The sequence below is a fragment of the Pelophylax lessonae genome (genome assembly GCF_965119305.1).
Source record: "Pelophylax lessonae genome assembly, chromosome: 2".
NCBI lineage: Eukaryota > Metazoa > Chordata > Amphibia > Anura > Ranidae > Pelophylax > Pelophylax lessonae.
In genome coordinates, this window is record NC_138769.1 from 435763472 (window position 1) to 435791456 (window position 27985).

Sequence of the window (27985 nt, forward strand, 5' to 3'; positions counted from 1 at the left end):
GTGCTCCTTCATCCAGGATGGGGTCACCACTTTAATGCAAAAGTTGTGTTACTGGCCAGATCACCAGGTGAAAACAGAGAAAAAAAAAGCCTAAAAAAAGAAAATGAATACAGCCGTTGCATCTAATGATTGGTAAGCTGCAATATATTATATTTTTGGTTTGGATTTAATACCACCTTATGTTTGACAGAAACTAGAATCTGTTGGTCTAATTGCAGCAGGATTTGTGTACGTAGAGACAACAAAGCTTATTTCTAATTGACACTAGTATTTTTCTGCCCTTTATTGCTGTTAACATATTTGTGGTATTTACTATAATAGAGCCCTAATAAATGAAAGCAGAATCATTATGTATTATATACTGTATATACACTTCTTTATATATTTCAGAGTTAGTGATCGGGATGGTGCTCTTGAGGCAGCATTACGACTGTTGCAGCAGTTTTACCTGGATTTGGAAAAGTTTCTTGCGTGGCTAACAGAAGCGGAGACTACAGCTAATGTGCTACAGGATGCCAGACATAAAGAAGGACTGCTAGAAGACTCACAGGGCATTCGGGAACTGATGACTCAGTGGCAGGTAGGAACAGAATAATGTGGAACTTTATCTATGTAAGAAAAAAAAGTGCCTTTGTTCTTTGCTGTTTTGTTTTATGTACTGTTTTGGAAAAAAGGAAATGTGTGTAGTCTGTGGGCAGGAGCAGTACAACAGTATGAAATAAATTATATTATTGGAGGCACTTGATAGATAAATTGCTTCTCCAGTCATAAGATCTCTTTCAAGTTGCTTCTATTCCCACGTAAATGTTTCAATTAAAGCAAAAGTAAACCCATTGATTTAACAGTTTAAAAAACAGTTACATTCCCACGTGCTAGGAATGTAACTGTCATATCAGTTGTGCTCTCAACCAAACTGTCAAACCATCCAATGGCTGATGTCATAGCTGATCACATGTGCAACATCAAGCCAGGTGAAGATTAAACAAGATGGCAGCTTCCTTGGCTAAAAGCGATAAGTGGGTTTACTTCCACTTTAAATGGAGTACATTATGCCCTGTTTCTTGAATTAGACATATTCAATCTGGTATTTAAAAAAAATCAAAAATCTGTGTACGTTTCTCGATGTTACTGGGTAGAATTAACTATATACTGTTTGATTGTGGAATATGTGTTTTATATTTAAAGAGGACCTGGACATGAAGATATGTTTTCATGATATATGCATCCATGTAATCCAAGTAATATCTAAGTAATATCTAAGTGTAACAGCTTCAGATATTTATTATCTCATCATTATCATAGTACTTCCCCTGAAAAAAACCTTCATCTTCTTTGATCTTTATAAAGATGGCACCATTTTTGTTTAGACACGATCCTCATCAGTATCTACCTGGGTGATTTGACTGGACTGGGTGATGGCTCAGGAATGATAGTCATGTAAATTCCCGATGCATCCGCAATTTTTGACTCATCCTCAAATGTCTGACACAGATCAGCTACCTCATCTAACCTCTCACCTTGTAGCCTACTACAAAGATTCAGTGTTACAGTCTAATCACTGAGAAAAAGGAAGCTTGATTTTGCCCAGACATGTTCTCTAAGTACATTACAATACTAGTTCTTAAAATGTTACTAAACCCTCAACAATAAAACCAGTCTGTATATGCAGTAAAGCGTGCTTGTTATACTCACTGTGGAACCTAAGGGGTTAATCCTCCGCATTGTGTAAAAAGCCTGTTTGACCCTGTATGCACAGATCCTCCCCTTCTTGCATGCTTGCTTGTTATACTCACTGTGGAACCTAAGGGGTTAATCCTCCGCATTGTGTAAAAAGCCTGTTTGACCCTGTATGCACAGATCCTCCCCTTCTTGCATTGCCCCCCCCCCCCCCCAAAAGAAAAAAGGCCGGATTGGACAGAGTAAATTGAGTCAGGCTGCACATGTTCAGTTTGATGTGCTTTGTTAGAGTTTTTTTTTTTTTTCTTGGGAGAGTGCATGTGATCTGCACAGGGCCAATCAGCACTGTCCAGAGACACTGATAGAAGTCACAAGACTGCTATATACTGCTGATGATAAAAGGTATTTAGCAGTTTGTTTTACTAATATAATTGCATTTACATGTTTTGTGTAATGTGGGAGAACCAGATATAGTGAATGCCGGGTCCTAGGTTTAGTAACACTTTAATTGTCTATTCTTCTAAAACCATTATGTACTTTGATTTAAAAAAAAATTGTAACAGTCCAAGTGCAAAAAGAAAATATAACAATATTAAATCTGACTAAATGTAGCTTTTTAGCAACGTATGTCATAGGCTTTACTATTGGACAATTTAACATGTTGTTAGCTTAAACAACATTTTAAGCTGTTGATCTACTGTATGTTTTTAATCAAAGACAGGGCTATTGGCTGTTTATAACAAGGTAACATTTTTGTCTGAAATTTGTGTGGATATTGGTGATGTAGTTGTACACTATTTACACAACATTTACTATTAAATGTATGGTCAACACAGAAAGGGACAGTGTTTAGAATTGGACAGTAATTAAAGCAAGTCTTTATATCATTCTTTGTAATCCCCTGTACAGTAGAACTCAAACTGGGAGAAACAGGATTTTTACTCTAATGGCTGGTATACATTGACCGAATATCTGCTGGTATCAGCCGGTTCAAAAGAAACCAGCTGACATTCAGTCAGTGTGTACAGCAGCCTGCCTAACATTCGGCTTCTGTCGAATGAGTATGCTGGAAAACCAGCAGCTGATTGGCATCTGATCAGCACTTGCAGCCAATGGCTGTGAGCACTGACCAGTTTGTTCTGGCGGGGGGGGGGGGTGTCCCTCCTAATATTGCTTAGTTAGTACAGCGAACAACTAAGTTATTTTTTGTTCAGCCCAGCAAAAACAGACTTACAGTGTGTACTAGGCATTAATCATTTCCCTACACCCAACCCATGATTGATCATTGAAGTAAAGAAAAAACACTGATGATATGATCTTTCTTCCTTCTCAGTTCATTATAGTCCTTGCCAACACATGTGCATGCAACAGAGTCATATTATCAGTGTGTTTTGGGGAATGACTAAGCCACACTGCTTAACTAGAGAAGATAAGGCCTCATGCACACAGGGCATTAGTAAAAATGAGCCGCAGAGCCACTGCTAATGCCAGGAAAAAGCAGCTGTAAAAACTTGCTTTTATTAGCTTTTTCAAATGCCGTTAATGCACGTTTGGCCACGTTGACTTTTAGCAATGTTTTTCTGCCTCCATTCAAAATCAATGGTTGCCTATGAGCCATCTTTGATATGGCTCTCTGCATATTGATTTGAATGGAAGTCGTATCACAAATCAGATCAGGATGATCCGACTTGATCCTGGGGGGTGGTTGTGAGGGTCTGCAGGCAGGTAGCTTATCGGAATCTGGATGCCCCCTGTAACAAGGGGGCCCCCAGATCCTGGACCCCCTCCCTATGTGAATGTGTATGGGGTACATTTTACTCCTACCCATTCACCTCGAAAAAGGCACTGTAGTGTAAATAATGACAAGAGACGGTTTTGAGAAGTCCTTTGTTAAAAATCTTCCTCCGATCTTCTTCCTCCAATCTTCTACCTCCAATTTTCTCCCTCCAGTCTTCTCCCTCTGGTCTTCTCCCTCCGGGCTTCTCCCTCCAGTCTTCTCCCTCTGGTCTTCTTTCTCCAGTATTCTTCCTCTGGTCTTCTCCCTTCAGTCTTCTTCTTCCGGCCCTCCTCCAATGATGTCTCCTGTGATTATGCCAGCACCGCTGTATAAGCAACGTTAATCAATGTTATGCAGCCTTTAGCAGCATCAGCCGTTTTTACAGCTCTGACGCTGGTCCTCAAAACGTACTGGCCCTGCCACTTACAGCTGCAAAATGTCTGTGTGTTCATGAGGCCATAAGATAACATGGAGGGGCATTTTTATGCTGCAAAAAAAAAAAAAAGTCTGACGCTCCTAAAAGCAGCTGCAAAAATGCCCTGTGTGCATGAGGCCTAAAAGTCAGGTCACTGAACTATTTGTGCTCTGTAGTAGTGCTGTGTATGTTTTGGGACTGGCTGGACAAAACTAAAAATCCATTAGCAGATAAACTGTTCATACAGTATATATTGTATGTACTTAAGTTCTGTATTTAGGTGCCTGCTCTTTTAGGAAAAAAATCAGCTGATTTCAGAGCAGCCAAAAAGTGGTGAGAGGTCAATTAAATTATTTGGGGGGATTTTATTTCAATGTTTCTTTTAATGAATGAATATGAACTAAGGACGGTTGGACTTTGACAAGTAAATAGTGTGTAACCATTACAATGTCTGATTACATTATTTATTATTTTGTCTGATTTTATAATCAATGTTGAACAATTCAATATTGACTATGTTTCACATATCACATTTATATATGTTGCTGTAATTACAGTATATTAGAGAAAACTAATTTTATTTGGTAATAAAAACAAATCTTTCTTTCTTTCTTTCTTTTTTTTCTCAGTGAAAAAAATATTTTACCATACTAAGCAGCTCTGTATTTTGTGATTGAGAAGTAATGCTTCACTGCACCAAATGCAAAAAGAAAAAAAAAAAAAGATGAATAAATTTGTCATAGTTAGTGATTATACAATTTCCAGTCAATTGTTTTCTTCTGGAAGCAAGAAATTAGTTTTCCCTAATTTAATTCTTGAAAATGAGAAGATGAAATGTTTCCTAATGCTGCAACATATTGTGGTGAGAAGATGATCCATCACCTGAGCTGAAGCAGAATAGAGGTGTTTGAATCTAGTGTTGTATCCTGTGCTTTATTCATTTGTCTTCATCACCATCGTAAGGCATTTTGTAGAACAGGCTGCAGCAGACTTTGATTCTACTGAGCAAGTCATCAAGTCATTATCTGAAAACCCTTTGTGCTGGAAAACTTTCATTAGTTTGCTTCTTTTTCTGGGGCTAGTGCTCAGGTGTTCAATATGTACCTTGCACTATGATCTCTGATTCTCTAAAACATTAAATATAGCAGACTGTGATTGTTAGTCTGTGTATTTGTGCAATAAATCATTGACCTAAACCGTACTAAGAGATTTCCTTCAAAAGGTATTTTTGTAAATAGCCACAATGCTTCAATTAGTTTTCAATCAAATATAAAATTACTATTACTACATAGTGCGTCAGAAAGCCTTTGGGAAACTTCATAAAAAAAAATTATGTGAATATTTACTTTACTTATCCAGTGAGGTGAAAAACTTTCTTTTGCCCACTTTTTTCATCTGCACATGATTGAACAATTAAAGTGAATATGCACAAAATTGATTGTGTGAAGATTCTCAACTCCTTTAGCAAATCCACCTCATTATATGTCCCAGTCATCAATCAGGCTTTTCGTTTTAAGGAATCCATAGTTAGATTTGTTGCTTGTTGTGAAAAAATGCCATTTATAAACAGAATTTTATAGCTGCCAACTAAGGTATGATTTTTGTTTCCATATATTCACAGCAGAACTACTACTAATTTATCCTAAGCAGGAGAGCATTCACAGCCTACAAAAATAATCATAGACTGACAACTTCCTGAATGTTCTATGCTCCTTCCAACTGTCTGTAATACCTTCACATCCTGCCCTACAGGCCGAAACATGAGAGTATGAGAACCTTATGGTTTGTTTTTGGTTTTATTACACGGAGACAGAAGAAGTTAGCTAAATGCTCTGCCTTCTATATTGCATTTTAGCACAAAATATAGGCTCTTTAGTCAGGGGTATTTTAAAGTTCAGCTTCACAAAGCAAAGTTCAGGTATAAGTGTAGAAAGCTCCCTTCCCACAGTTTACAAGTAAATATACAAATCCCCATTTCAAAAGTAGAAATACAAGTATCAATCCCCCTTTCCATAGTTTAAAAATTAAGTTAACAATCCCACTTACTAAAAGTTTAGAAATAAATGTATAAATCCCCTTTTCCATCGTTTGAAAATAAATGTAACAATCTAGCTTTTAGCAGTTGAAAAATAAATGTAGAAATCCCCCTTTCCATTGTTTAGAAACAAAGATACCCTATATACTTTAGTATAGGCCGACCTGAATATAAGCCAAGAAACTTATTGACTCAAGTATAAGCCTAGGGTGGGAAATGCAGCAACTACTTGACCCAACTGGAGCACCACGAGACCCAAAACAGGGGCTGCGGACATGGTACAGGAGATGCAGGGCTGTGGGCATGGAACAGGAGATGGTACAGGCAAGGTACGGGAGATGGTACAGGAGGTGGTACAGGCATGGCACAGGAAATGGTACAGGCATTGCAAAGGAGATGGTACAGGCATGGCACAGGAGATGTTTCAGGCATGGCAAAGATGGTACAGGCATGGCACATATATGGTACAGGCATGGCACAGATGGTACAGGCATGGTACAGGCATGGCACAGATGGTACAGGCATGGCACAGATATGGCACTGATGGTACAGGAGATGCAGTGCTGCAGGCATGGTACAGGAGTCTCACTTTCCTTTACCTGCAGTGCTGTGGAGGAGTCTCACTTATCTTTCCACCTTATATTTAAAAATGTCGCCGCCCGGCGCCAACACGTCACTGCACATGCGCCGTCTGCTCGGGAATAGCCGAACGTGTACGGGCTTTCCCGAGCGGCAGGGCGCATGCTCACTGACCAGGGAAAAGGTAAGTGAGACTGTGACTTGAGTATGAGCCGAGGGGGGCTTTTTTAGCATGAAAAAACATGCTGAAAAACTCGACTTATACTCGAGTATAAATGGTAACAATCCCCTTGTCTGCAGTTCAGAAATAAATGTAAAAATTCCCCTTTCCATAGTTTAGAAATACATTTAAAATCCCACTTTCTGTAGTTTAGAAACAATCCAACATTCCACAGTTTAAAAAGTAATATAGTAATCCCCTTTATACAGTTTAAACATATTTTAATGTTTAAAAAAAATACATGGGGGGGGAGTGTCTGACTTCAAGTATGTAAGCAGCCTTTCCTCTGAGCTTTGGACCCCACTCAAATCTTACATTATCCTGTGCAGCCTAAGGCTTGCTTATCCTGCCCGAAACCACATCAAACGGTGATTGCAGACACCGGGAGACCGACCATGGTGAAAATAGGTCACGGTCTTCACCAGACACCCGCTGAGACGCTCTCTCATTTCCCCCATGAGGTAGGCCAAAATGGCACCCAGGACACACAGGAACCGCCACACTCTCCTAGTGCTGATTCTCAAGTATTGGGCTGGGGGGTAGCCGGACTGGCTGGAGGCGAGAGACCCGCTGGTTGTTCCGGAGGCATCCTTCTTCCCTTAGAAATTGCTGGTGGGAACCTCTAGGGTGCAAATGGGAGAACCGACCCTGTCACAAATCATGGTGGCCATTAAGACTTGCCAGCCTCATTCAACACACAAATAGGCACTTTGAGGGTGGACTTTGCTATCCTGAAAGATGATGTTCACAAAGTTTGTGACCTCATAACTAATGTTGAACAGTGCATTAGCACAGTGAAGGATGATTTAAACCCACTCATGGTGACTGTTAGAGATGTAGCGGTGAACCACAAGTCCCAGGAAGCAAAACTGTGAGATATTGAGGATCGATCCTGCAGGAACAATCTCAGGTTCTTGGGCTTTCCAGAGGGGTCTGAGGGAAAAAATCCAGAAGAATTTCTAATTGGTTGGTTGAAACAAATTTTTGGGGAAGATTAATTTTCCTATTTATTTGCAATTGAAAGATCTCATCGAGTGCCACTCAGGGCCCCTCCACCAGGACGATATCCCAGACCATTGTTGGCTCGCTTCCTGTAGTTCAGGGATAAATAAATAATCCTTCAACATGCTAGGAATACACCTTAATTGCTCTATAACAACAACCATATTACCATCTTTCCTGATTTTTCAGCAGCAATGCAGAAACAGCGTGCAGCATTTCAAAGTGTGAAACAACGTCTTTGAGAACGCAGTCTACCAAACAGTATGATGTATCCTGCAAGGCTCCGAGTAATATGTAAGGGCAAAGCACAGCTCTTCACCTCGCCTAAGAAAGCTAACAGGTGGCTGCAATCTCTAGGAACCACTTGATCATTGATCCACCCTCCCTAGTTTCATGTGGTGAAAGTTGATGCAAGTGCCTTAGGTGATACTGGAACACAATGTCTCTTATAGACTTAGGCTTTTCTTAGCTAAGTAGGGGGTCAGATATGTTTAACTATTGCTCACCAGTTATAAAAATTTTATAGTGATTTAAATTGGTACGGTACAGAATGCACTGTTTTGATTGTCTTGTAAACAGACTCCACATATGGTTCCCTAAGAACCTCTTTTGACTCTCACATAGATGCTAACTTTTGCTCCTCATCAGTACTGTCTCTTGATTACCTAGTCTTACCCACACAGTGCTCCTACATCTTTTCTTTTCTTTATCTTAGGTGAGATAGCGGGCCTCTCTGCTCTCTGGTTTTCTATATTACTGCTTCCTACTTTCTACTTACTCCTCACCCAAACCCTAATCCCATATCTGAATTTATTTGGAATAAGTTTATTTTATCTTTATATCTTGAATGTCTGTCTCTTGTAACAAAAGTTTGAGAACAGCTGTTTGAGGGCTTAAAAATGGAGGTGTAATTTTGTAGATGTGTTTACAAATGGGACAAGATATTTTTTGGATATGGTTAAAAGTGGCCGCAGTCAGCACGGTGTCTCTGGATTTTATTTTGAAAATCTAGTCGCCCTGCCATAGACAACAGATAGCAGTCAAAAATACATTCAAATTTCAGCTTTGAAAAATCTTTCCATAAACATGTGCACTTAGATTAAGTGTGCATGTTTATGCATTTGGCTATTCAACAGCTGCAGTAAGTCACTCGCACAGCCAAGTTTGGCAGGCACACAAGGACAGGTGCATGGCATTGCCAAAGAGCCTGTGCATCTGGGGCTCTGTAGCCGTCCCTGCATAACTGTCAAACTTGGCTGTTTGGGGAATCTGTATAGCCAATGAGTATCTATTCACTTATATAGGCTACCTGCATGCAGCTCAGCACTAGTACAAAAAGGTAAAAAAAAGGCTTTTCACGCTGTACAGGGCTATGTGCCTATATAAATGTGCACTTCGCAAAAAGAGAGCACAGCAGAGCTGCTTACTTTGAGGCACATTTTTTTTAACTAAAATTTTGGACTGAGCCCTATCATAAGGGATGAGTCAAGGGGATGATTCATTGAACTGTTTAAATCAAAGAAGCACATTAGGAGCCTTTTAAACATGGAAAGAAGCCTGAAGGTCCACATATTGGATCAAGGCCTAAAAGAAAAATATTAAAATTGAATACTTGTATTTCATATTTGCTTTAATAAAATGTTATGTATTGTTTATATGTATAAAGGAAGAACGCCAAGCCTAAATTGCCAATAAACCCAGCAAGCTTTCACCACATCCCTGTTTAAACATAGGGGGAAAGGAATAAGGTATGACACACCCTGCGGACTCTCATTGAGCCCCAAAGAGACCGTATAGTAGGGGTGTGAACCAAAAAAATGGGATTTTGAAGGTGGAGCTTGCTGAGGTGTGTCATAGATAAATAATAATGAGACAGAAGATAATAAAATAACAAAGTTTATTACAGTGTCTTATAAAAATCACAAAAAGTGATAATAATTCAGTGCATAGAGATACATAGTATACAAGGAACCATAGTTGTGTGGTTAGGGCCACTTATGTCCAACATGTTTCGCCAGCAGGCTTCCTCTGGGAAATTACAAGCTGGTGACCTCAACACAGGTTCTAAATATAAACAGTATACAGTAAGTTAAGCATAATAATAATAACATTTGTACAACTATTGATGTGTTTAGGATTTAAGGCTCACCAAAAGTTGTATCTAAAACATTGCACGTGTGTCCATATACCAGGGATCTCTGCCGTATATCCAATGGTGGGTAAAACACCCTGAACTGAAAGTCCAGCCAGGTCTGACCTCACTATAGTGACAGGAACCGGACCGGGCTAAGTCGAATCACAGCTTATCTAAAGGGATCAATAATTTGTAAAAAGAAATACTCATCACCAATAATCCCAGAATACAATTGGGAAAAGGGACTGTGAGTATAACAAGGTTGGTCTCCAAAAGCAAGGCCATACAGGTGAAAGAGGTAGTAAAAGGTAATGGTGACCACAGATCAAGGAGAATGAAAAATCCTATGACCAGGAGATACAAAGATAGTAGTGTGTACCATGAAAAAACGAGCAGAGTGAATGCCCATATAGTATAGATAGAAGCAGATCATGCCAGAGACCACATATAGTGCAGATAATTATCACATGTAAAGTGTGACAAGATGCCTAAAAAGTTAGTTAAGGGGTGACCTTAATTATGTGTCTATAAGAGAGCACTTGGAAAGTGAGCATATGCAGTGCGATATCAGAAAAGCCCGGTCTATAGTGAGAAATAGCAAGAAAAGAGTCAGGCATGTGAAATAGTGTGCCATACCACAGAGAGTAACAAAGAGTCCCACAGAGAGCCGTGCAATCAAGAGATCCAATTGATGAGAAGCTTACCTTAGGTACTGAGATCAAGTGGTAACAAAAAGCAGCTCCACTGTAGTCGTGGCCTGTTTGTACCACGCTGTGTTCGGCGTTTTATGCACGGTCCCACCGGAAGTGATGAGGTACCTCGTGACCTCCAACTAATCACTTCCGGTGCGGGCGCCATCTTGCGGTCCTAGCCATGCCTGCGCCTGGAAAGAAGGCGGATTCAGGCGGGTCGGAGCGCTGCACATCAGCCATGAAAAGAGGGCAGACTCGGGGAATAACGTGGGAGGAGAAAGATGGACAAAGTCTCACAACACCACCCCCGGCTTGGCGCCCGAATCCCTGTCAAAAACAGAAGCGAAGAAAGTACTGGCCCATTGGATTTAACTGCAACCCGATCCCAATTGGAGCATATGGATGTACATCTAAGAAAAATACAGAGAGAATATATATAAGCATAAATTCACTTATATGACATAGAACAAATTCTGGATTTTATTATTAAATATACTGACAGCCAAATGTCAATAAATTTATTGAAAAAAACAAGCAAGAAATAAGCACAATAAATAGGAAGGCATATGTATAATGTCCTATCCTAAGTCAAGACATAAAGTAGGATGATATGCCACTGTGTTATCATCTCAGTGTCTAAGATATGACTATATTATGTCCTGCATCCCCAACTATAAGATCATGGATAAACGTATGGTATGGAAAACATAACATATCTTAGAAGGAATCGCAGGGTTAAATATCAGGGGAGGAAAGGAAGGGGAAGGGAAGATAATTTTATCGCCAATAATTATATGATTATGGACTATTCCAGAAATGGTTTAAACGATAGAGCTGTGTTTAGCCCTGGTGAGGTTAGACCTGGCTGGACTTTCAGTTCAGGGTGTTTTACCCACCATTGGATATACGGCAGAGATCCCTGGTATATGGACACACGTGCAATGTTTTAGATACAACTTTTGGTGAGCCTTAAATCCTAAACACATCAATAGTTGTACAAATGTTATTATTATTATGCTTAACTTACTGTATACTGTTTATATTTAGAACCTGTGTTGAGGTCACCAGCTTGTAATGTCCCAGAGGAAGCCTGCTGGCGAAACATGTCGGACATAAGTGGCCCTAACCACACAACTATGGTTCCTTGTATACTATGTATCTCTATGCACTGAATTATTATCACTTTTTTATAAGACACTGTAATAAACTTTGTTATTTTATTATCTTCTGTCTCATTATTATTTATCTATGACACACCTCAGCAAGCTCCACCTTCAAAATCCCATTTTTTTGGTTCACACCCCTACTATACGGTCTCTTTGGGGCTCAATGAGAGTCCGCAGGGTGTGTCATACCTTATTCCTTTCCCCCTATGTTATGTATTGTTTAGTCTGGACCAACATACATCTAGAAAAAAAATTACACCTGTTTGTACCTTAACAAAATAAAGTTTATGGAAAAAACAAAAAAAGAAAAAAATAATGAACAGAAGCACCATATCTTCCATTTAAAAAAGGCTAGAATGTGTGCTAAGTGCCATGACAAATACCTTGCTATGCCTTTAAATATGTGTGCAATGTCTCTTTGTGTGCATTATCTATACTAAACTTGGAATAGGTAGCAGAATGTGTGCTGCATTTTTTTAAAAATGTTACCGTGATATACCGATGATTTAAATGAAGACAATGAAGCAGCTGTTCCTTTAGTTCCTGTCCATAGTGTGAAAAAAATAAAATTGGATGCACCACATATGCGTAATATGTAAGTGGAAAATATGATTCATATACACAGCTTTAGAATTACTTCACAATTAGATTTGCTAAGATGTGATCGCATTGTTCCTTATTGCATTGCCACTAAAACTACCTCTAGAGGTGGAAATATTCTAAAATAGAACCCTGGCAAAGAAAATTCTATGAGGCTGAAAGGACATTGTTTATTATCAGTCGTTAAAGGAAAAAATGTATATTTTTTTAGTTTTCATATTCATTTTTTAGTTTTGTGAGTAGTTTGTATCCTTTTTTGATAAGATAACAAAATAATCACATCTTTCTGAAATACATTTTGTTTTAATTTATTGATTTTATGGGAACTTGATGAATGTGATTGGTTGTTTCACATTACTGTACTTAGCACATTTCCCTTTGCATTATGAAAATATGTTATAGCTTAACTCAAAGCATTCTATCTAGACCAAGAAAAATTGAAGCCAGTCTCAGCCCCATGTTCTGCAGAAGATCAGTAAAAAATACCAAAGGAAGATTAAATCAATAAGACTTTTCTAGAGGCATAACGGGTACAAACTAAGTAATACGCCCTTGTCTATAATCTGGTTCTAGATCCAGTATGCCTAAAACTAGTGTATGATATATGAAAATACCAATAATAGAGAGTTAAGGCGACCACATAGCCATATGTACTGTATAGTGCACCAGACATTATGTTAAATCTAAGAGACGATGCCCTCTGTGCAGATTACCTCTTTTATCACATTACTATTATTTAAAATCTAAAACATTTATTATTTGTGGGTGCATGATATCTTTTTACTATTTATAGCTAATAATAAACTGCACAAACCAAGGCAAATGAGTGGTTGGTTCTTCTTGCCTAATTAGTAAATTGTTTTACGGTACTTCCTAAAAGTCCCTATAGCTCTTTTCCCCATTGATCTTTTGAAGGATTCATTTTAAATATTATATACAATTTATTGTTTGTAGTATGATGCTGCTCCCAAAGAATTATTACCCTATGTACTGGCTAAAATATATATTTTGATAAATATTGTGCTGCTTTATAAGCTTTTTGAGGAATAGTATATCAGTGCCAAAGGTAGTGTAATAATGGATAGACAGTTGCAATTCCAACAGTCATCATATTACTAAATGAACAAATTACAGATCTCCAGAGAAGATATTTAATGACTATTGTTGCCTTAGGAGATACAGACACAATAGGCTCATGCAATATACATATTTCTTTATTTTTAAAATATCTCAGTGTCTAGACTGTCTGTACAGTATAATATGGTGTTATAGATTTTCTCAGCACTTTACATGTTCCTTAGAGAAAAACCTTTGTGGGTCCCAGCACAAATAACTTAATAGAATCAAAACGATTGATGTTTGTGGTGTTTAAAAAATTGATATGCCTTCTCTTTTTCTGTGGCTTGCACTTCCAACACTGCAATTTAGTAGTTTTTAGCCAATGAAAGAAGTTCCTTTATGAAGTAGGAAACGATTTTGCCTGAAATTGTTTATTTGACATTGCATTTTAAAAGAAATTAAGCCAAAATAAAGTGTATGAAGTGTGCCTGGTAGGTCTAAGATACCAAAATTATATGGGGTGTTTTGTTTTAAGCGTTCACATACTCCAGCATATTTTTTGGCTTTCAGGATTTATTGAATAAAACATTGGGGGTTGTTGACAAACATGCAATCTTTCCTAATAATTTGCATTTTGGATCAATCCAGAAATGCAAGGCACCTCAATTTTCTATACAGGACAATAGAATTAAGCATACAAGGTTTATTAAGGATTTTTTAACCACTTCCGACCGCTTATGCTATATTTACTGCGGCTGGCTGGTTCGTACAGGCAAAACGACGTAGGTCTACGTCGCTTGCCTAGGGAGGAGCTAGGGGGCGAGAGCGCACCACCAGGGGTGAGCGCGCACCACCGGGGGCGCGCTCCCACTCCTGATCATCAGTGGGGAAGCTGACGCATGTGTCAGGCGGCTCTGATTGCCGCCTGACACCCGTGATCACTCCCCGCAGAGAGAGAAGGGCAGTCGGCTGTCAACCGTCCTTCTCCCTGAAATGATCACAGAGTTCATGTGATCCTTCTATATAGGATCACATGTCTCTGTGGTCATCTCAGAAGCCACGCCCCCCCCACAGTTATAATCACTCCCGTAGGGTCACATTTAACCCCTTGATCACCTATACTGTTAACCCCTTCCCTGCCAGTGTCATTATTACAGTAACAGTGCATATTTTTAGCACTGGTACCCCCAAAAGTGTCAAAAATGTCAGTTAGGGGTCCGATCTGCTAGTCACAATGTTGCAGTCCCGCTAAAAATTGCAGATCACCGCCATTACTAGTAAAAAAAAAACAAAACAATAAAAATGACATAAATCTTTCCCGTAGTTAATAGACGCGATAACTTTTGCGCAAACCAATCAAAATACACTTATTGTGATTTTTGTTTACCAAAAATATATAGCAGAAAACAAATTGGCCTAAAATGTTAAAAAATTTGATTTTTAAATTTTTTTTGGAATGTTATATAGCAGAAAGTGAAAAATATTGTTTTTTTTTTTTTTTTCAAAATTATCACTCCTTTTTTTGTTTATTAGGCAAAAAAAAAAAAATAGAGCTCAATTTGTAGGGAAAAAAGGACGTAAATTTTGTTTGGGTACAGCGTCGCATGACCGCGCAATTTTCCATTAAAGTACCGCAGTGCTGAATTGCAAAATAGGGCCTGGTCATTAAGGGGGCAAATCCTTATGGTCTTAAAGTGGTTAAATATTTTTCTTATACTTAATGACACCCCTCCTCTGACCTTGTCTACTTTTTTGATAACACAATATCCAAGATTCTTTTTTTGGCTTCAGAAGTAAGGAAATCTCTACATATGGATTTTAAACATAACTATGGTGGTTGCCAAAGGTCAGTGAAGCCAAGGGCCCAAGTATGGGTCTCTCCTCTGTAAATGGCACTGCTGTGACTCAGAGACTTCAAATTTGTTCAAAAAATTCCTTGCTGGGATGCATTATTATACAGGATTTATATAGCATCAGCAGTTTGTGCAGTGCTTTACAACATAAGGGCAAATAGTACAGTTACTGTACAATACAATTTAATACAGGAGAAATCAGGGGGCCCTGCTTTTTAGAAAGGGAGGGTCAGGTGATACAAAAGGTAATAACTACAGGGGGTGAGCTGATGGAGAAAGTGGAAATACAGTTGTTAGGTAGAGATGGGACAGGCTTGTCTGAAGAGAAGGATTTTTAGGGATTGCCTAAAAGTAAATAAAGTAGGAAATAGCCGGACAGATTGGGGTAGGGAGTTTCTTAGGATGAGAGAGGCTTGGGAAAAGTCCTAGAGGCAAGCATGGGAGGAAGTGACACAGTATCTAGAGAGCAGAAGAGCAGAAGGTATTGAGAGGAACAGAAAGAATGATTTAAAAAAATGAATTTCAGCGCTTAATGGCATATATAGCTGCTAGCAATAAGTGCAAATATACAAACGCTTGTGTAAACAGTGACAAAGAAAAATTGCAGCGCTAAATAACAATATCAAAAGAAACTCAGAACACATAAAGTGTTATACTTGTTTGTCCATGAAGTGATAATATATTCAAATAATTAACTGCTGTATTTGTTTACTACTATACAAGGCTTGAGGTCCTGGCCGCCACTCTGCAATAGATTGCAGAGCCTATTACTTACACATAATGTTTTGTGCTTGAGGCCCTTGCCGCCATTTTCCCTGGCTGGATTGGCAGCTTTTTATGTAAGTGCCTTTTGCACATGTGGTTTTATGTTTGTTTTTATATGCTAGTTCACCAATAAATACTGCACCATGAGATTTTCTCTTTTTTTGTCATTGATGACTTATTGCTGTGGATTGGAAATGATGAGTTGTTTTTACTATGAAAAAGAAAGCTTTCTGGTCATTATCCATATACCCTGATGCATTCTGAAAGAAGGTCCTATAATTCGGATAAGAGGAGCTGATGTTGACTAAATACCTCTGATGTCCTAGATCTTGTCACACGGGATTTTTGCTGTTCTAATTCTAGACAGCAGATTTATCTGGTGAGTGTGTTTTTCTGGCATTGGTGGAAGTCGCACTTGGTGTTTGTCACCTGATATTTCTTCATGAGGGTTTATTTGAACTTTTTCTTACGTTAAAGAGAATGATTTGTTTGGCATTTTGAGACTAGGTTGATGATGTAGCTGGGGACCGAGTTGTGGATGGCTTTGTAAGCTATTGTTTTTTTTTTTTATTTAAAGGATGCATCTGATTTCAAAGGTACAGTGCCTTGCGAAAGTATTCGGCCCCTTGAACTTTGCGACCGTTTGCCACATTTCAGGCTTCAAACATAAAGATATAAAACTGTAATTTTTGTGAAGAATCAACAACAAGTGGGACACAATCATAAAGTGGAACGAAATTTATTGGATATTTCAAACTTTGTTAACAAATAAATAACTGAAAAATTGGGTGTGCAAAATTATTCAGCCCCTTTACTTTCAGTGCAGCAAACTCTCTCCAGAAGTTCAGTGAGGATCTCTGAATGATCCAATGTTGACCTAAATGACTAATGATGATAAATAGAATCCACCTGTGTATAATCAAGTCTCAGTATAAATGCACCTGCACTGTGATAGCCTCAGAGGTCCGTTTAAAGCGCAGAGAGCATCATGAAGAACAAGGAACACACCAGGCAGGTCCGAGATACTGTTGTGGAGAAGTTTAAAGCCGGATTTGGATACAAAAAGATTTCCCAAGCTTTAAACATCCCAAGGAGCACTGTGCAAGCGATAATATTGAAATGGAAGGAGTATCAGACCACTGCAAATCTACGAAGACCTGGCCATCCCTAAATCTAAACTTTCAGCTCATACAAGGAGAAGACTGATCAGAGATGCAGCCAAGAGGCCCATGATTACCCTGGATGAACTGCAGAGATCTACAGCTGAGGTGGGAGACTCTGTCCATAGGACAACAATCAGTCGTATACTGCACAAATCTGGCCTTTATGGAAGAGAGGCAAGAAGAAAGCCATTTCTTAAAAGATATCCATAAAAAGTATCGTTTAAAGTTTGCCACAAGCCACCTGTGAGACACACCAAGCATGTGGAAGAAGGTGCTCTGGTCAGATGAAACCAAAATCGAACTTTTTGGCAACAATGCAAAATGTTATGTTTGGCGTAAAAGCAACACAGCTCATCACCCTGAACACACCATCCCCACTGTCAAACATGGGTGGTGGCAGCATCATGGTTTGGGCCTGCTTTTCTTCAGCAGGGACAGGGAAGATGGTTAAAATTGATGGGAAGATGGATGGAGCCAAATACAGGACCATTCTGGAAGAAAACCCGATGGAGTCTGCAAAAGACTTGAGGCTGGGACGGAGATTTGTCTTCCAACAAGACAATGATCCAAAACATAAAGCAAAATCTACAATGGAATGGTTCACAAATAAAAATATCCAGGTGTTAGAATGGCCAAGTCTAATTCCAGACCTGAATCGAAACAAGAATCTGTGGAAAGAACTAAAAACTGCTGTTCACAAACGCTCTCCATCCAACCTCACTGAGCTCGAGCTGTTTTGCAAGGAGGAATGGGCAAAAATTTCAGTCTCTCGATGTGCAAAACTGATAGAGACATACCCCAAGCGACTTACAGCTGTAATCACAGCAAAAGGTGGCGCTACAAAGTATTAACTTAAGGGGGCTGAATAATTTTGCACGCCCAATTTTTCAGTTTTTTATTTGTTAACAAAGTTTGAAATATCCAATAAATTTTGTTCCACTTCATGATTGTGTCCCACTTGTTGTTGATTCTTTACAAAAAATTACAGTTTTATATCTTTATGTTTGAAGCCTGAAATGTGGCAAAAGGTTGCAAAGTTCAAGGGGGCCAAATACTTTCGCAAGGCACTGTAGTTAGGGGAGAATTTGCTGTTTTCAGCTCCTCTTTTTGCTCCAGCTTCATTTAGGGGAAAGAAAGATGTTTCTCGATCATTTTAATTGTGTGTGTGTATATGAATGAGGCCTCCTATAGTTATGTTGCCAATTATGTCATTTTTATTTCTTAAGTTTTAACAGAAGAGAATAGTGTTACCTATCCCAGAGGACCTCTGGAAAGGAGGTTTCCAGTCCTCCCTTTGGTGATATAGGTAGTAACAAATATTTTAGGATGAATATACACCCTCAGTACTGCTCCACTAGAAAGAGTGCACTTAACAATTGCTGCAAGATCTGTGTCTTGATAAAGCTGGCCTATTGGATTGTCCCCCCCCCCCCCCTTTACAGTGTAAAAAAGACAACTTGTTCTTTTATGTTTATTACATTTTTTTGGACTTTATAGTCCACACCACCCCCTGTCACAATTTGCACCTAGGTGACTATTATGAAAACTCACTGCTAGAGTCTTACTGGGGTTATCCACATTACATATCTGAGAAAGTTTCAGATTTAGTGCTGGAGGAGGAAGGACCTGACAGCTAGCTCTCAATGATGTCAGATGATGTTGTGGGGGGCAGGACCTGGCTCGTGGCTGTGGTGGATTACAGGAGAACAATGCTGAATATGCTGGGTTGGTGAGTATATTAATTGCGGATGAAAGACATGCAGACAAAAATATGGGGATAAAGTTCCCTGTTAAGTGTTTACAGAATAAAAAAGCTGCTAATATAAGGTGAAGAGGTGAGATGTAGCAGAGAAACAAGTAAGCATTTTATATTGCTGTTTTGTGATTGGATCAGGGTAGTATGAGGAGGTAGTATAAGGAGATTCAATTTATTAGTAACAAATACATTTGTAGAATAGAATGGTATGCACTTATATTGGTTTTAAATTTTCAGATTACCACTCTGTTCCCTGAAGCCATATAGATACAATATAGCAATACACGTTGGCTTATTTTGTGGTAGTTTTTCAAATCAGCTACATGCCCACAGTCAAGCAGTAGTAGCAGTGGCACCACATCATTGTTCTAAATTGGCTTCAAGGTATGTTGGCACAACTGCTTGTAGTCTCCACCTGAATTCTAGTGTGGGGCTGAACAACAGAACAACCTAGATTTGGGGCTGTCACCCTACTACAGGAAGTGGCTGAATAAAGAGTGAACGTTATGTTAGGATCACAAGGTATTAGTTTAATGAAACCTGCAGATTTAAATAAAAATTGAAAACAACTTTTGATATTACTTTACAGTACTTAGTTACGTTTAGTTTTAAGAATGGGTTTAGATCTGTTTTAAGGTTAACATCTGTCTTTAAGTCTCCAAGTAACCCAGTAGAGGTCTTGACCTAGATTTAACCCATTGACCCATTATATGTAAACCATGCATCACTTGCTACCCAAAAGAGGGTTACTTATGATGCATAGGATAAATCATTGACTGTCAAGACAGTTTAAAGTCACCTGAAAAATAAACTATGTGTCTGCTGCTCACTTCTAGCCTGAAAATTCAAGATGCCTGGCTGCCATGCTAACCTACTGGCTTTGGTGCTTTTAAAATTACTGACCTGAAACAAGTATACATATAAGGAATTTTTTGTTGGAATCTGACTTCATTTGCTGCATGCTGATTTTGGATCAAGGACCTGAATGTATTGAAACTAGAAGAAATTCAGAAAAGAAAATTTTCTTAAGAGGGGCAGCTATGTCAGGCTACATAATTTCTCTCAGCACACGTTTCCTTTTAATGATATTTCAGATCTAAAATATGCCTTTTTAAAGTAAATATCCAATCCAAAACATATGTTCTGAAATGTCATTTTCTAACTATAAAGCTTCTTTATAGTGGAAAAATTCATCATAATTGTATATTTTATTAGGTTACATAATTATAAGAAACCTTTGCATGATGAATGCACTGTTTGCTTCCACGAGAATGCATTTGCATCCATCGTTTGTCACAACTGACAGCTAAGTACCACCTGAGTTGACTTGTACATTTATAAAAGTTAAAGAGAATTTTCAGAAGCTACTTAAATGCAAGGAAATAAATAATGATAAAACCACAAAGCTGATAGCTGGCAAATTTAAAAAGAGACGTGATGCCAAAAGCCACTCACTAATGCATACAGTTCACAACTTTATACTACTTTAAAAACAGATTCAGGCTTGCTGTTTTCTATGTGGGCATTACCTTGCAAAAATAAATGCAAAGCAATACCTGTAAAAAAAACTTTTTAAACTCTACAGAATATGATTTTAGAGATACATCAGTTGCAATTAATTAGACTACCCTGTCCTTGAGATGACAACACTGCTATACAATTTTAGTGAACTAACACTGTTGTCACCATGTTAAAGGCATTGATACAATAATGCATCTACTGACAGGATCAACAGGTAATAAAAGTATTATATATGTAATTTAGTATTTTCCTGGTAGTTACAGTTTAAGTCTTAACAGTACTACAGCTGGTTTGTTCCACAAAGACAATAAAATATTTTTTAGGCCGAGTTCACTAAGTAAAAAACTTCAAGGAGATTGTACATGAGAGATAAAATATATCCAAAGGCTAAATTCCCAGTAGCTGCTTGACATAAACAAATCTAACTAAAGCCCAAGTTTGCACTTTTACATATTCTACCTAATATACATCTAAAATGTGTTACTCAATTGTACCTTTTTACCCTTCATTCCCCTTTTTTCATGCTTTATAGCTGCTGTGTCATTCAGAACTCTACCAGGTTCTCAGGAATTTCTCTTCTGCTACCCTCTGTGTGCAAGAATAGTAATACGCCTGTTACTGCAGGTAAAACATCAGAGAGCAGTGCATTCACAGATGCCTGAAAATTGTTTTCCTATATTAGACCTGAAAACACAAGAATAAAACATGCATATATTTGTTGATGCCTTTAAATAAAAAGTCTGTCTATGGGGTGTGGCTACGACACAGAAGAGTGAAGACGCTCACTAACTAAGCTCCCAGACCACTAGATCTTTAAAACTCAGGGTCGGAAACAGACTATACTTTGTCATTCTCTGCTATGTGTGGCAGGAGTAAGACTGAGAAACATCTTCACCCTGGAGCCTCCAATGACATGGATTGCTATCCTAAGCAATCACAGCTGATGACTTTGACCCTGGCAAAAACCATGAATGAGCCTATGGCTGCGACATGTCCGGAGCCTCAGTACTGATTTCAGAAACCATTTCCAAAAGCATAGTACATGATTTGGGTTAGCACACTATACCTATGTTATCCCCACCAAGCAATCTTTCTCTGTACCTGGCCCTCTCTCTCACACTCTCACTGGATGACAGTTCTGAAGAGAGTGAGCAGGCTCTCCTACATGGCTCCAGCAGTGCCAATGGTGGTCTAGCCTTAACTGCAGCCTCCAATCAAGTAGTGCGATCACTGTCACCCACGCTTCTTCTGCAACAAGGATCACACACTGTAAGTTCCATTTACTCCCCCGACTCTGATTTCTAGCTTCACCCACGTGTGGGAGTGGGATTTTAATTCAAAGCCAACCCACTAGATAATAATTTTAGAACCTGGCCAACAGAGTATTGTGGCACTTTATGACATGGCAGTCACCTTGGGCTCTGATGTGTCTTACCACGATGCTCACTAGGTTTTTCTCTACTCTAGTGGCTGGAGACATAACAATTCAACCTTTTTCTTTCCCTTACTCCCACTCCTCTCTCTTTAATTCTACCCATTTTCCCTGTTCACTAGTGTGCCTGATCACCTCACCTAACTAGTGTTCAGTCTCACATCTTCTCTACAGCCCTCTATAGCTAGCCTTCTGCCCCATCCTTCATCACTGCTAATCCCAAGCCCAAAGACTCCCCAATCCCCAGTTCTATCTCAACTACCTGTAACCTACCTCTTTCTACACCCCCCCTTTTCTTTTTTTTTTTTGTTCCTGCTCTCCTTCTTGTCAGTGGGAGCCTTTCCAATCCATATATGATCTATGTCTCTCAAAATAATTTCCTAATACATCAAGGGTCTAAACTCCTCATTGTCTTACTGATGCATAGCAGGGCCATCTTACTGAATGGGCACACTGGGCAGTTGCCCGGGGGGGGGCCCACCTGCCCAGCGACCCAGCCTCAGCCAAGCATTTTTCCTGATTCCCGTATGCATTCTGCTGCCAAACTTAGCAGGTGGCAAGCGCCTGTTGGCACTGTGCTGCTGTCAGGCCACTTGGGCCGTGGAGGGGGTGTGTGTGTGTTCACTGGACCCAGCAGCTGAACTTGGAAGCTGTCATTAGCCTGGCACTGCTGTACCAATAAATATCGCCTTATCGATAATTTGCATTTTTTATGGGTGATTGTGTATGCAGGGCCCCAGTGCCCTGCATTGCCCGGGGCCCTTTAATGCTCTTAAGATGGCACTGATGCATAGTCAGAGTGAGAAGGCACCGATTTTCAATCAACACGAAATGAAATTCAGGGTTAACAAAATTCCACATAACTATCAGTAGCCTTATATTTACCATTAATCCTCCTCAAACTCTCAAAAGTCCAAGGAAACAAGTATTTTACTAGCCACATCACTTATATGACAATTTATGGCCTCAGAGTCAGACACTGAGGGCAGATTTTATTTCCCAAAGGTCAAATCTGCTCACAAATCCTTACGCTAGCACATATACCTCCCTAACACCAATCAGACTTCTTGCCTAAAATTACTTCTGGACAGACTTGATGATTTTGTCTAGTTTTATATCAAATAATGAAATTTTTCAGACACTTGTTGTTATGGACTGACAAATTGTACTCCAGTGGTGTCACCTTGTCAGATTTGACAACGTCAAAGACTCAACAAGCAACCATGCCGATGCACTTGGTCCACTGTTGTTATCAGAAAGCTAACCACAGCAATAAAGCATAGTCGATGGTGGAGTTAGTTTATGTTGAAAGAAGGCAGGAGGTAACTAGCATCACTGAAATGCAAAAAAGGATTAAAAAATGTTCAAAACAGGATTTTCTGAAAAAAAAAAAAAAAAAATAGGCCAACTGTTCATGATACAAAATACTTTAGCAAACTAAATGTATTTTGATTAGGATTCAGATCACAGTTACCATGCTCAGGTCTAGCAGCCAAACCCTAGGTCTACGCACAAAACCGGGGGAATGACATTACCACTCCTATCAGCATCCGACGGCAACTGACACCTGATTTTAGAGTCCCCTGCAGTGGGAGCAGGAGCTGTAAGACAGCACTGTTTAGGTGAGCATAACAATGACAAGGATTGGGCCTTTACAAAGTCAAAACTTTGCAGTTATAGCTGCTGGCTTCAAGTTTGTGATGCAAGTTTTTAGTGTACAGTTATTCTTTATGCTTCAACACTTCTTTTTAAACGGTTTTTATTGAAGGCAAAAGAAACATGGTACAGTAACATGCAGTAGAAGCTTAGGTACATGCCGTGACATAAGTCACAGTAAATATAGAACTACAGCATATAACATTCAAGGAATAGGTAACAATGTGATACGCATAGGAGATCGACCTGGCATCCCGACTGAGAAGCATACAAATTCAAGGTGTGACCGAGGTCACAATGCGTAAATGGGCCCCCTCATAGAAGGGGCCTCAACCAAAGCAAAGGTATAACAATGCTTCAACACTTCAAACATCCCAAAATACTACTTGGAAAAATGTTTTTTTAAACTCCTGTAAAATCACATATATTATTGCTATAACTATTTGCCATTGTTCAGAACATTTTAGACTTGTCTAATGTTGAATTGCTAATAGAAATTTGTGTTTTACATTGCCAGAAAGCACTTTGCTTGACCAGAATAATTTAACATATAAAAACACGAAGTTGAAAAGCGCCCTTCCTTCTAATAAGTAGAGTTCAAAGATTTTCTAGCGTCTTCACAAGGCAGGAGAGAATCACTCACTCTCTATCAGCAATCTATTGAACACATAAATCCAGGCTGCTCTATCACCTTCATTTCAATCAGAATAATTTAATTTAGTCATTGACCTTTCTTTATGCCGTTTTCATTTCTCTTCTGGGATTTAAATCATAGCGCATAAAAGGGTGCAGTCAGGCACTCTATGATTGTTTATATTTAAAGTCCTACTCCAGGAAAATGTAAAATGATCCCTTGCAATGGGACTACACCCACACTGCAAGGGTTAATTCCCCATTTTGTCTAGGAGATTAGAGAAACATTTTTACTGACCTGATCTTCCACTCCTCTGGAAGATGGCACTCTCCCACACTCCAGCGATGGACTGTCTCTCAGCATCAACATTTCCAATTAACCATTGCAATTATCCCTGGCAGTGTAGGCACAGCCCCGCTGCAGGGGTAAATTTTTTAGTTGCCTGGAGTTGGGCTTTAACCTATTACATGTTTTTACAGACAGTGTTCTGTATTATAAGGTGAAGGAAAATGGCAAAAACCTGTTATAAAATGATTTTGTGGACGAGAAGTTTATTGGCTGCAATGAGCAGTACATGCAATTCTGTGTTTATATGTCAATTGGACCAATTCATGAAAGCAATACTCTAAAACACATTTTTAAGCTAAATATTTAAAATAAAATTTTTATTTTGTAGCGTTTTGAACAATAAAGACATTTAATATACATTACTGTATAGGTTGTTCATCCTAAAATTACATCAACGTCTGTTTGGGGGTATGGCTGAGGTGTTTACAGAGGAGAGCAGTAAATTTAGACATTTTTGATTAGGATAAAATAATGCTTTTTGAGCTAAAATACCAATTCATATGAAAGGCTTTCAATGGATAAAAAAACCTTTTTGTGTGGAAAAAATACCATTTACACAGCAAAGCAATGCTTATTTTTGGAGAGTGAACAGTGCAAATCACAAAAAAGTACAGATTTAATCAGAGTGGCTCTATACTAAGATCACAGTGACCACTCACATTGATTAAAAATGTAAACAATGATTGTAATAAGCAACCAGCCCTCCGTTTTCTCTTACACAGCAACCAGCTGTGAGCTGAAAGGGAAGAGTTCACTTCCAATCGCAGCCCGCACCAGTGCCTATACGGCCAGAACCAGTGCCATCCAGCACTGTACCAGAGCCAGGTAGTACCAGTCCCTGTACTACCAATACCAATGTCATTCAGTACCAGTGTCAGTACAGCCAGTATTAGTGCCATCCCATATCAATGCATGTACTGTCAGTGCCAGCACCATCCAGTACCAGTGTCTGCACAGCCAGTATGAGCGCCATCAACAATCAGTTCCTGTACAGCCAGTACCAGTGCTAGTGAGTACCAGATTACATGTACAAGTACAAGAAAGGTACAAGAAATTTCCAAAAAAGTACACTAGTGGGCAAGCATTTTAAATATATTATGAGTGATGTTCACTCCTCAGTCAAATTCAGATTCAGGGTAGGAATCTTTAGAAAGCAGAAGTTCATTTAGGGAATTGTCTGTTTCCGAGAATGAAAAGGTTGTTCATTAACAGTGGGATGTTGCCAGTGCCAACTTAATAGCATCATGGGCCCCTGCGGCATACATGGCAAAAAGTGGGTGTGGCTAAATGATGCTACATATTGGGCTTCGCTATCCCACCCTATCTTCACACTGTGCCCCCCCCCCCCCATATATACCCTGACTCCATTTCCCCTATACACACTGTTCCCACTCCTTTTCTTATACTTTCCCCATCCCTGTATACACCATCCCTGTATACACCATCCCTGTATATGCCCCTGTCATAGATGCCTCTCCCAGCCATTCAGTGGTCTGTATGTATGTATGTACACAGTACAGGGCAGGCAGGAGGGCACAGCACAGGGGTGCAGGATAGTGCAATACAGAGCAGGCTGAAGGGCACAGTACAGGGTGGACAGGAGCTCACGGTACAGGGCAGGCAGGAGTATGCAGTACAGAGGGGGAAAGAGGGTGCAGTACAGGGGGGGAGAGGGGAAGGAGGGTGCAGTACAGGCAGGAAGGAGGGTGCAGTACAGGCAGGAAGGAGGGTACAGTACAGGGGGAAGGAGGGTACAGTACAGGGCAGGCAGTGGGGCACATTACAGGGGGCAGGAGGGCACAGTACAGGGGAGCAGGAGGGTACAGGACAGACAGGAGGGCACAGTACAGGGTGGGCAGGAGCTCACAGTACAGGGCAGGCAGGAGGATGCAGTATGGGGGGAAGGAGGATGCAGTACAGGGTGGGCAGGAGGAGTGCTGTGCAGGACAGGCTGGAGGGCACAGTACAGTACAGGGTGGGTAAGAGCTTACAGTGCAGGGCAGGTAGGGGATGCAGTACAGGGGGAAAAGAGGGTGCAGTATAGGGGGCGCAGGATTGTACAGTATAGGGGGGCAAGAGGGCACAGTATAGAGGGGTGGGAGGGCACAGTATAGGTGGGTGCAGTACAGGGTTTGGCAGGAGGGCATAATGCAGGATGGGCAGAAGGAACAGTACAGGGGGTAGGAGGGTGCAGTACAGGGGGAAGGAGTGTGCAGTACTGCAGGAGGATGCAGTACAAGGGGGCAGGGGGACACAGTACAAGGGGGGCAGGAGGGCACAGTATTTATTTAATTAATTTATTAAAATGGAAAACAGACAAATATACTTACAAAGCCAAATGAATGTAACATGAACAAGAAGCCAACTCAACTGTAGCCTCAATGTGTAGCTCTAGATCAGTGGTTCTCAACTCCTGTCCTCAGGAACCACTAACAGGCCAGGTTTGCAAGATAACTGAAATACATCACAAGTGATATAATTTGCTGCTCAGTGATTGCAGAATTCTAGTCTGCATCTCCCCAAGGTAATACTTAAAGTCTGGCCTGTTAGTGGGTCCTGAGGACAGGAGTTGAGAACCACTGCTCTAGATAGACACAAATGATTCCCAATGAAGAGAAGATGCTCATGAGTTTCAAGAGTAGGCCTGCTTCCTCAGGGCTTCCCCAGTTTCTGGGTATAGGGAAATCTAGGTCAACCTGTTTTTTCTATGACCCCTATGGAAATAAATTGCTCAAAATGATGCAACCATAACCCTTAAAAAGTCAGAGAGTATCTATAGTACCTAGTATTACAGTAGCATCTATTTTCTGTGGTGTATTAACATGGGTCACTGGGGTTAATTTATTATAGCAAATAGGTTGTTTACTTTGCAAGGCAAGTTGCACTTTACATGTGAATTTTACCTTACTGAATGTTCTGAAATTTTACTTTGCAAAAAATATGTCCAAGGGAAATGAAAAAAATGCACTTTTGTTTGAATGTGATTGGATGATGGAAGTCAGCAGAGCTTCATCTCATTCACTAAGCTTTGGTGAAAAATTTCCTTGCAAAGTGAACAACCAAAGGTTTATGTTTCAAGAGCACTAACAGAGCCCTATGACCATTCAAAATCCCAACATCTGACTGATCCTAACCAGCAAAATTGATGATTCCCTATTGAAAATGGCTATGCATGTTTCAATTGGAGCATTCCAGGAAGCGTTCAATTCTAGTATATTTAAGTTACTGACGTATGATGTGATTTATTGGGACATTGCAAAGAAAGCAAAAGTAACATTTTTTAAGCAATTACTTAATTTTTCAAGATGATACTGTATAAATAATGACTTTTTTTTTTTTTTTTTTTAATACACTACACATTTTTAAGTTCTTCAGATGTTCATTCAGACAGAGCTATGTCCTAAATTTTAGATTCTGACATTTTTAAGTCCTTTGGTAAGAACTGAATTATTTTAAGAATAGTTGAATGTCCAATTACTTAATTTTTCAAGATGATACTGT

General features: G+C 39.5%; 1 protein-coding gene across 1 annotated transcript in view; it reads left to right on the forward strand.

Annotated features, from left to right (window-relative positions):
- The window catches only part of DMD (dystrophin), a 3625631-nt gene that overhangs the window by 2598074 nt on the left and 999572 nt on the right, over positions 1–27985 (forward strand). Inside the window, exon 55 of the mRNA XM_082246191.1 lies at positions 391–580. Within this exon, the coding sequence (XP_082102317.1) occupies positions 391–580 (190 nt within the window). The remainder of the gene's footprint in view (positions 1–390; positions 581–27985) is intronic.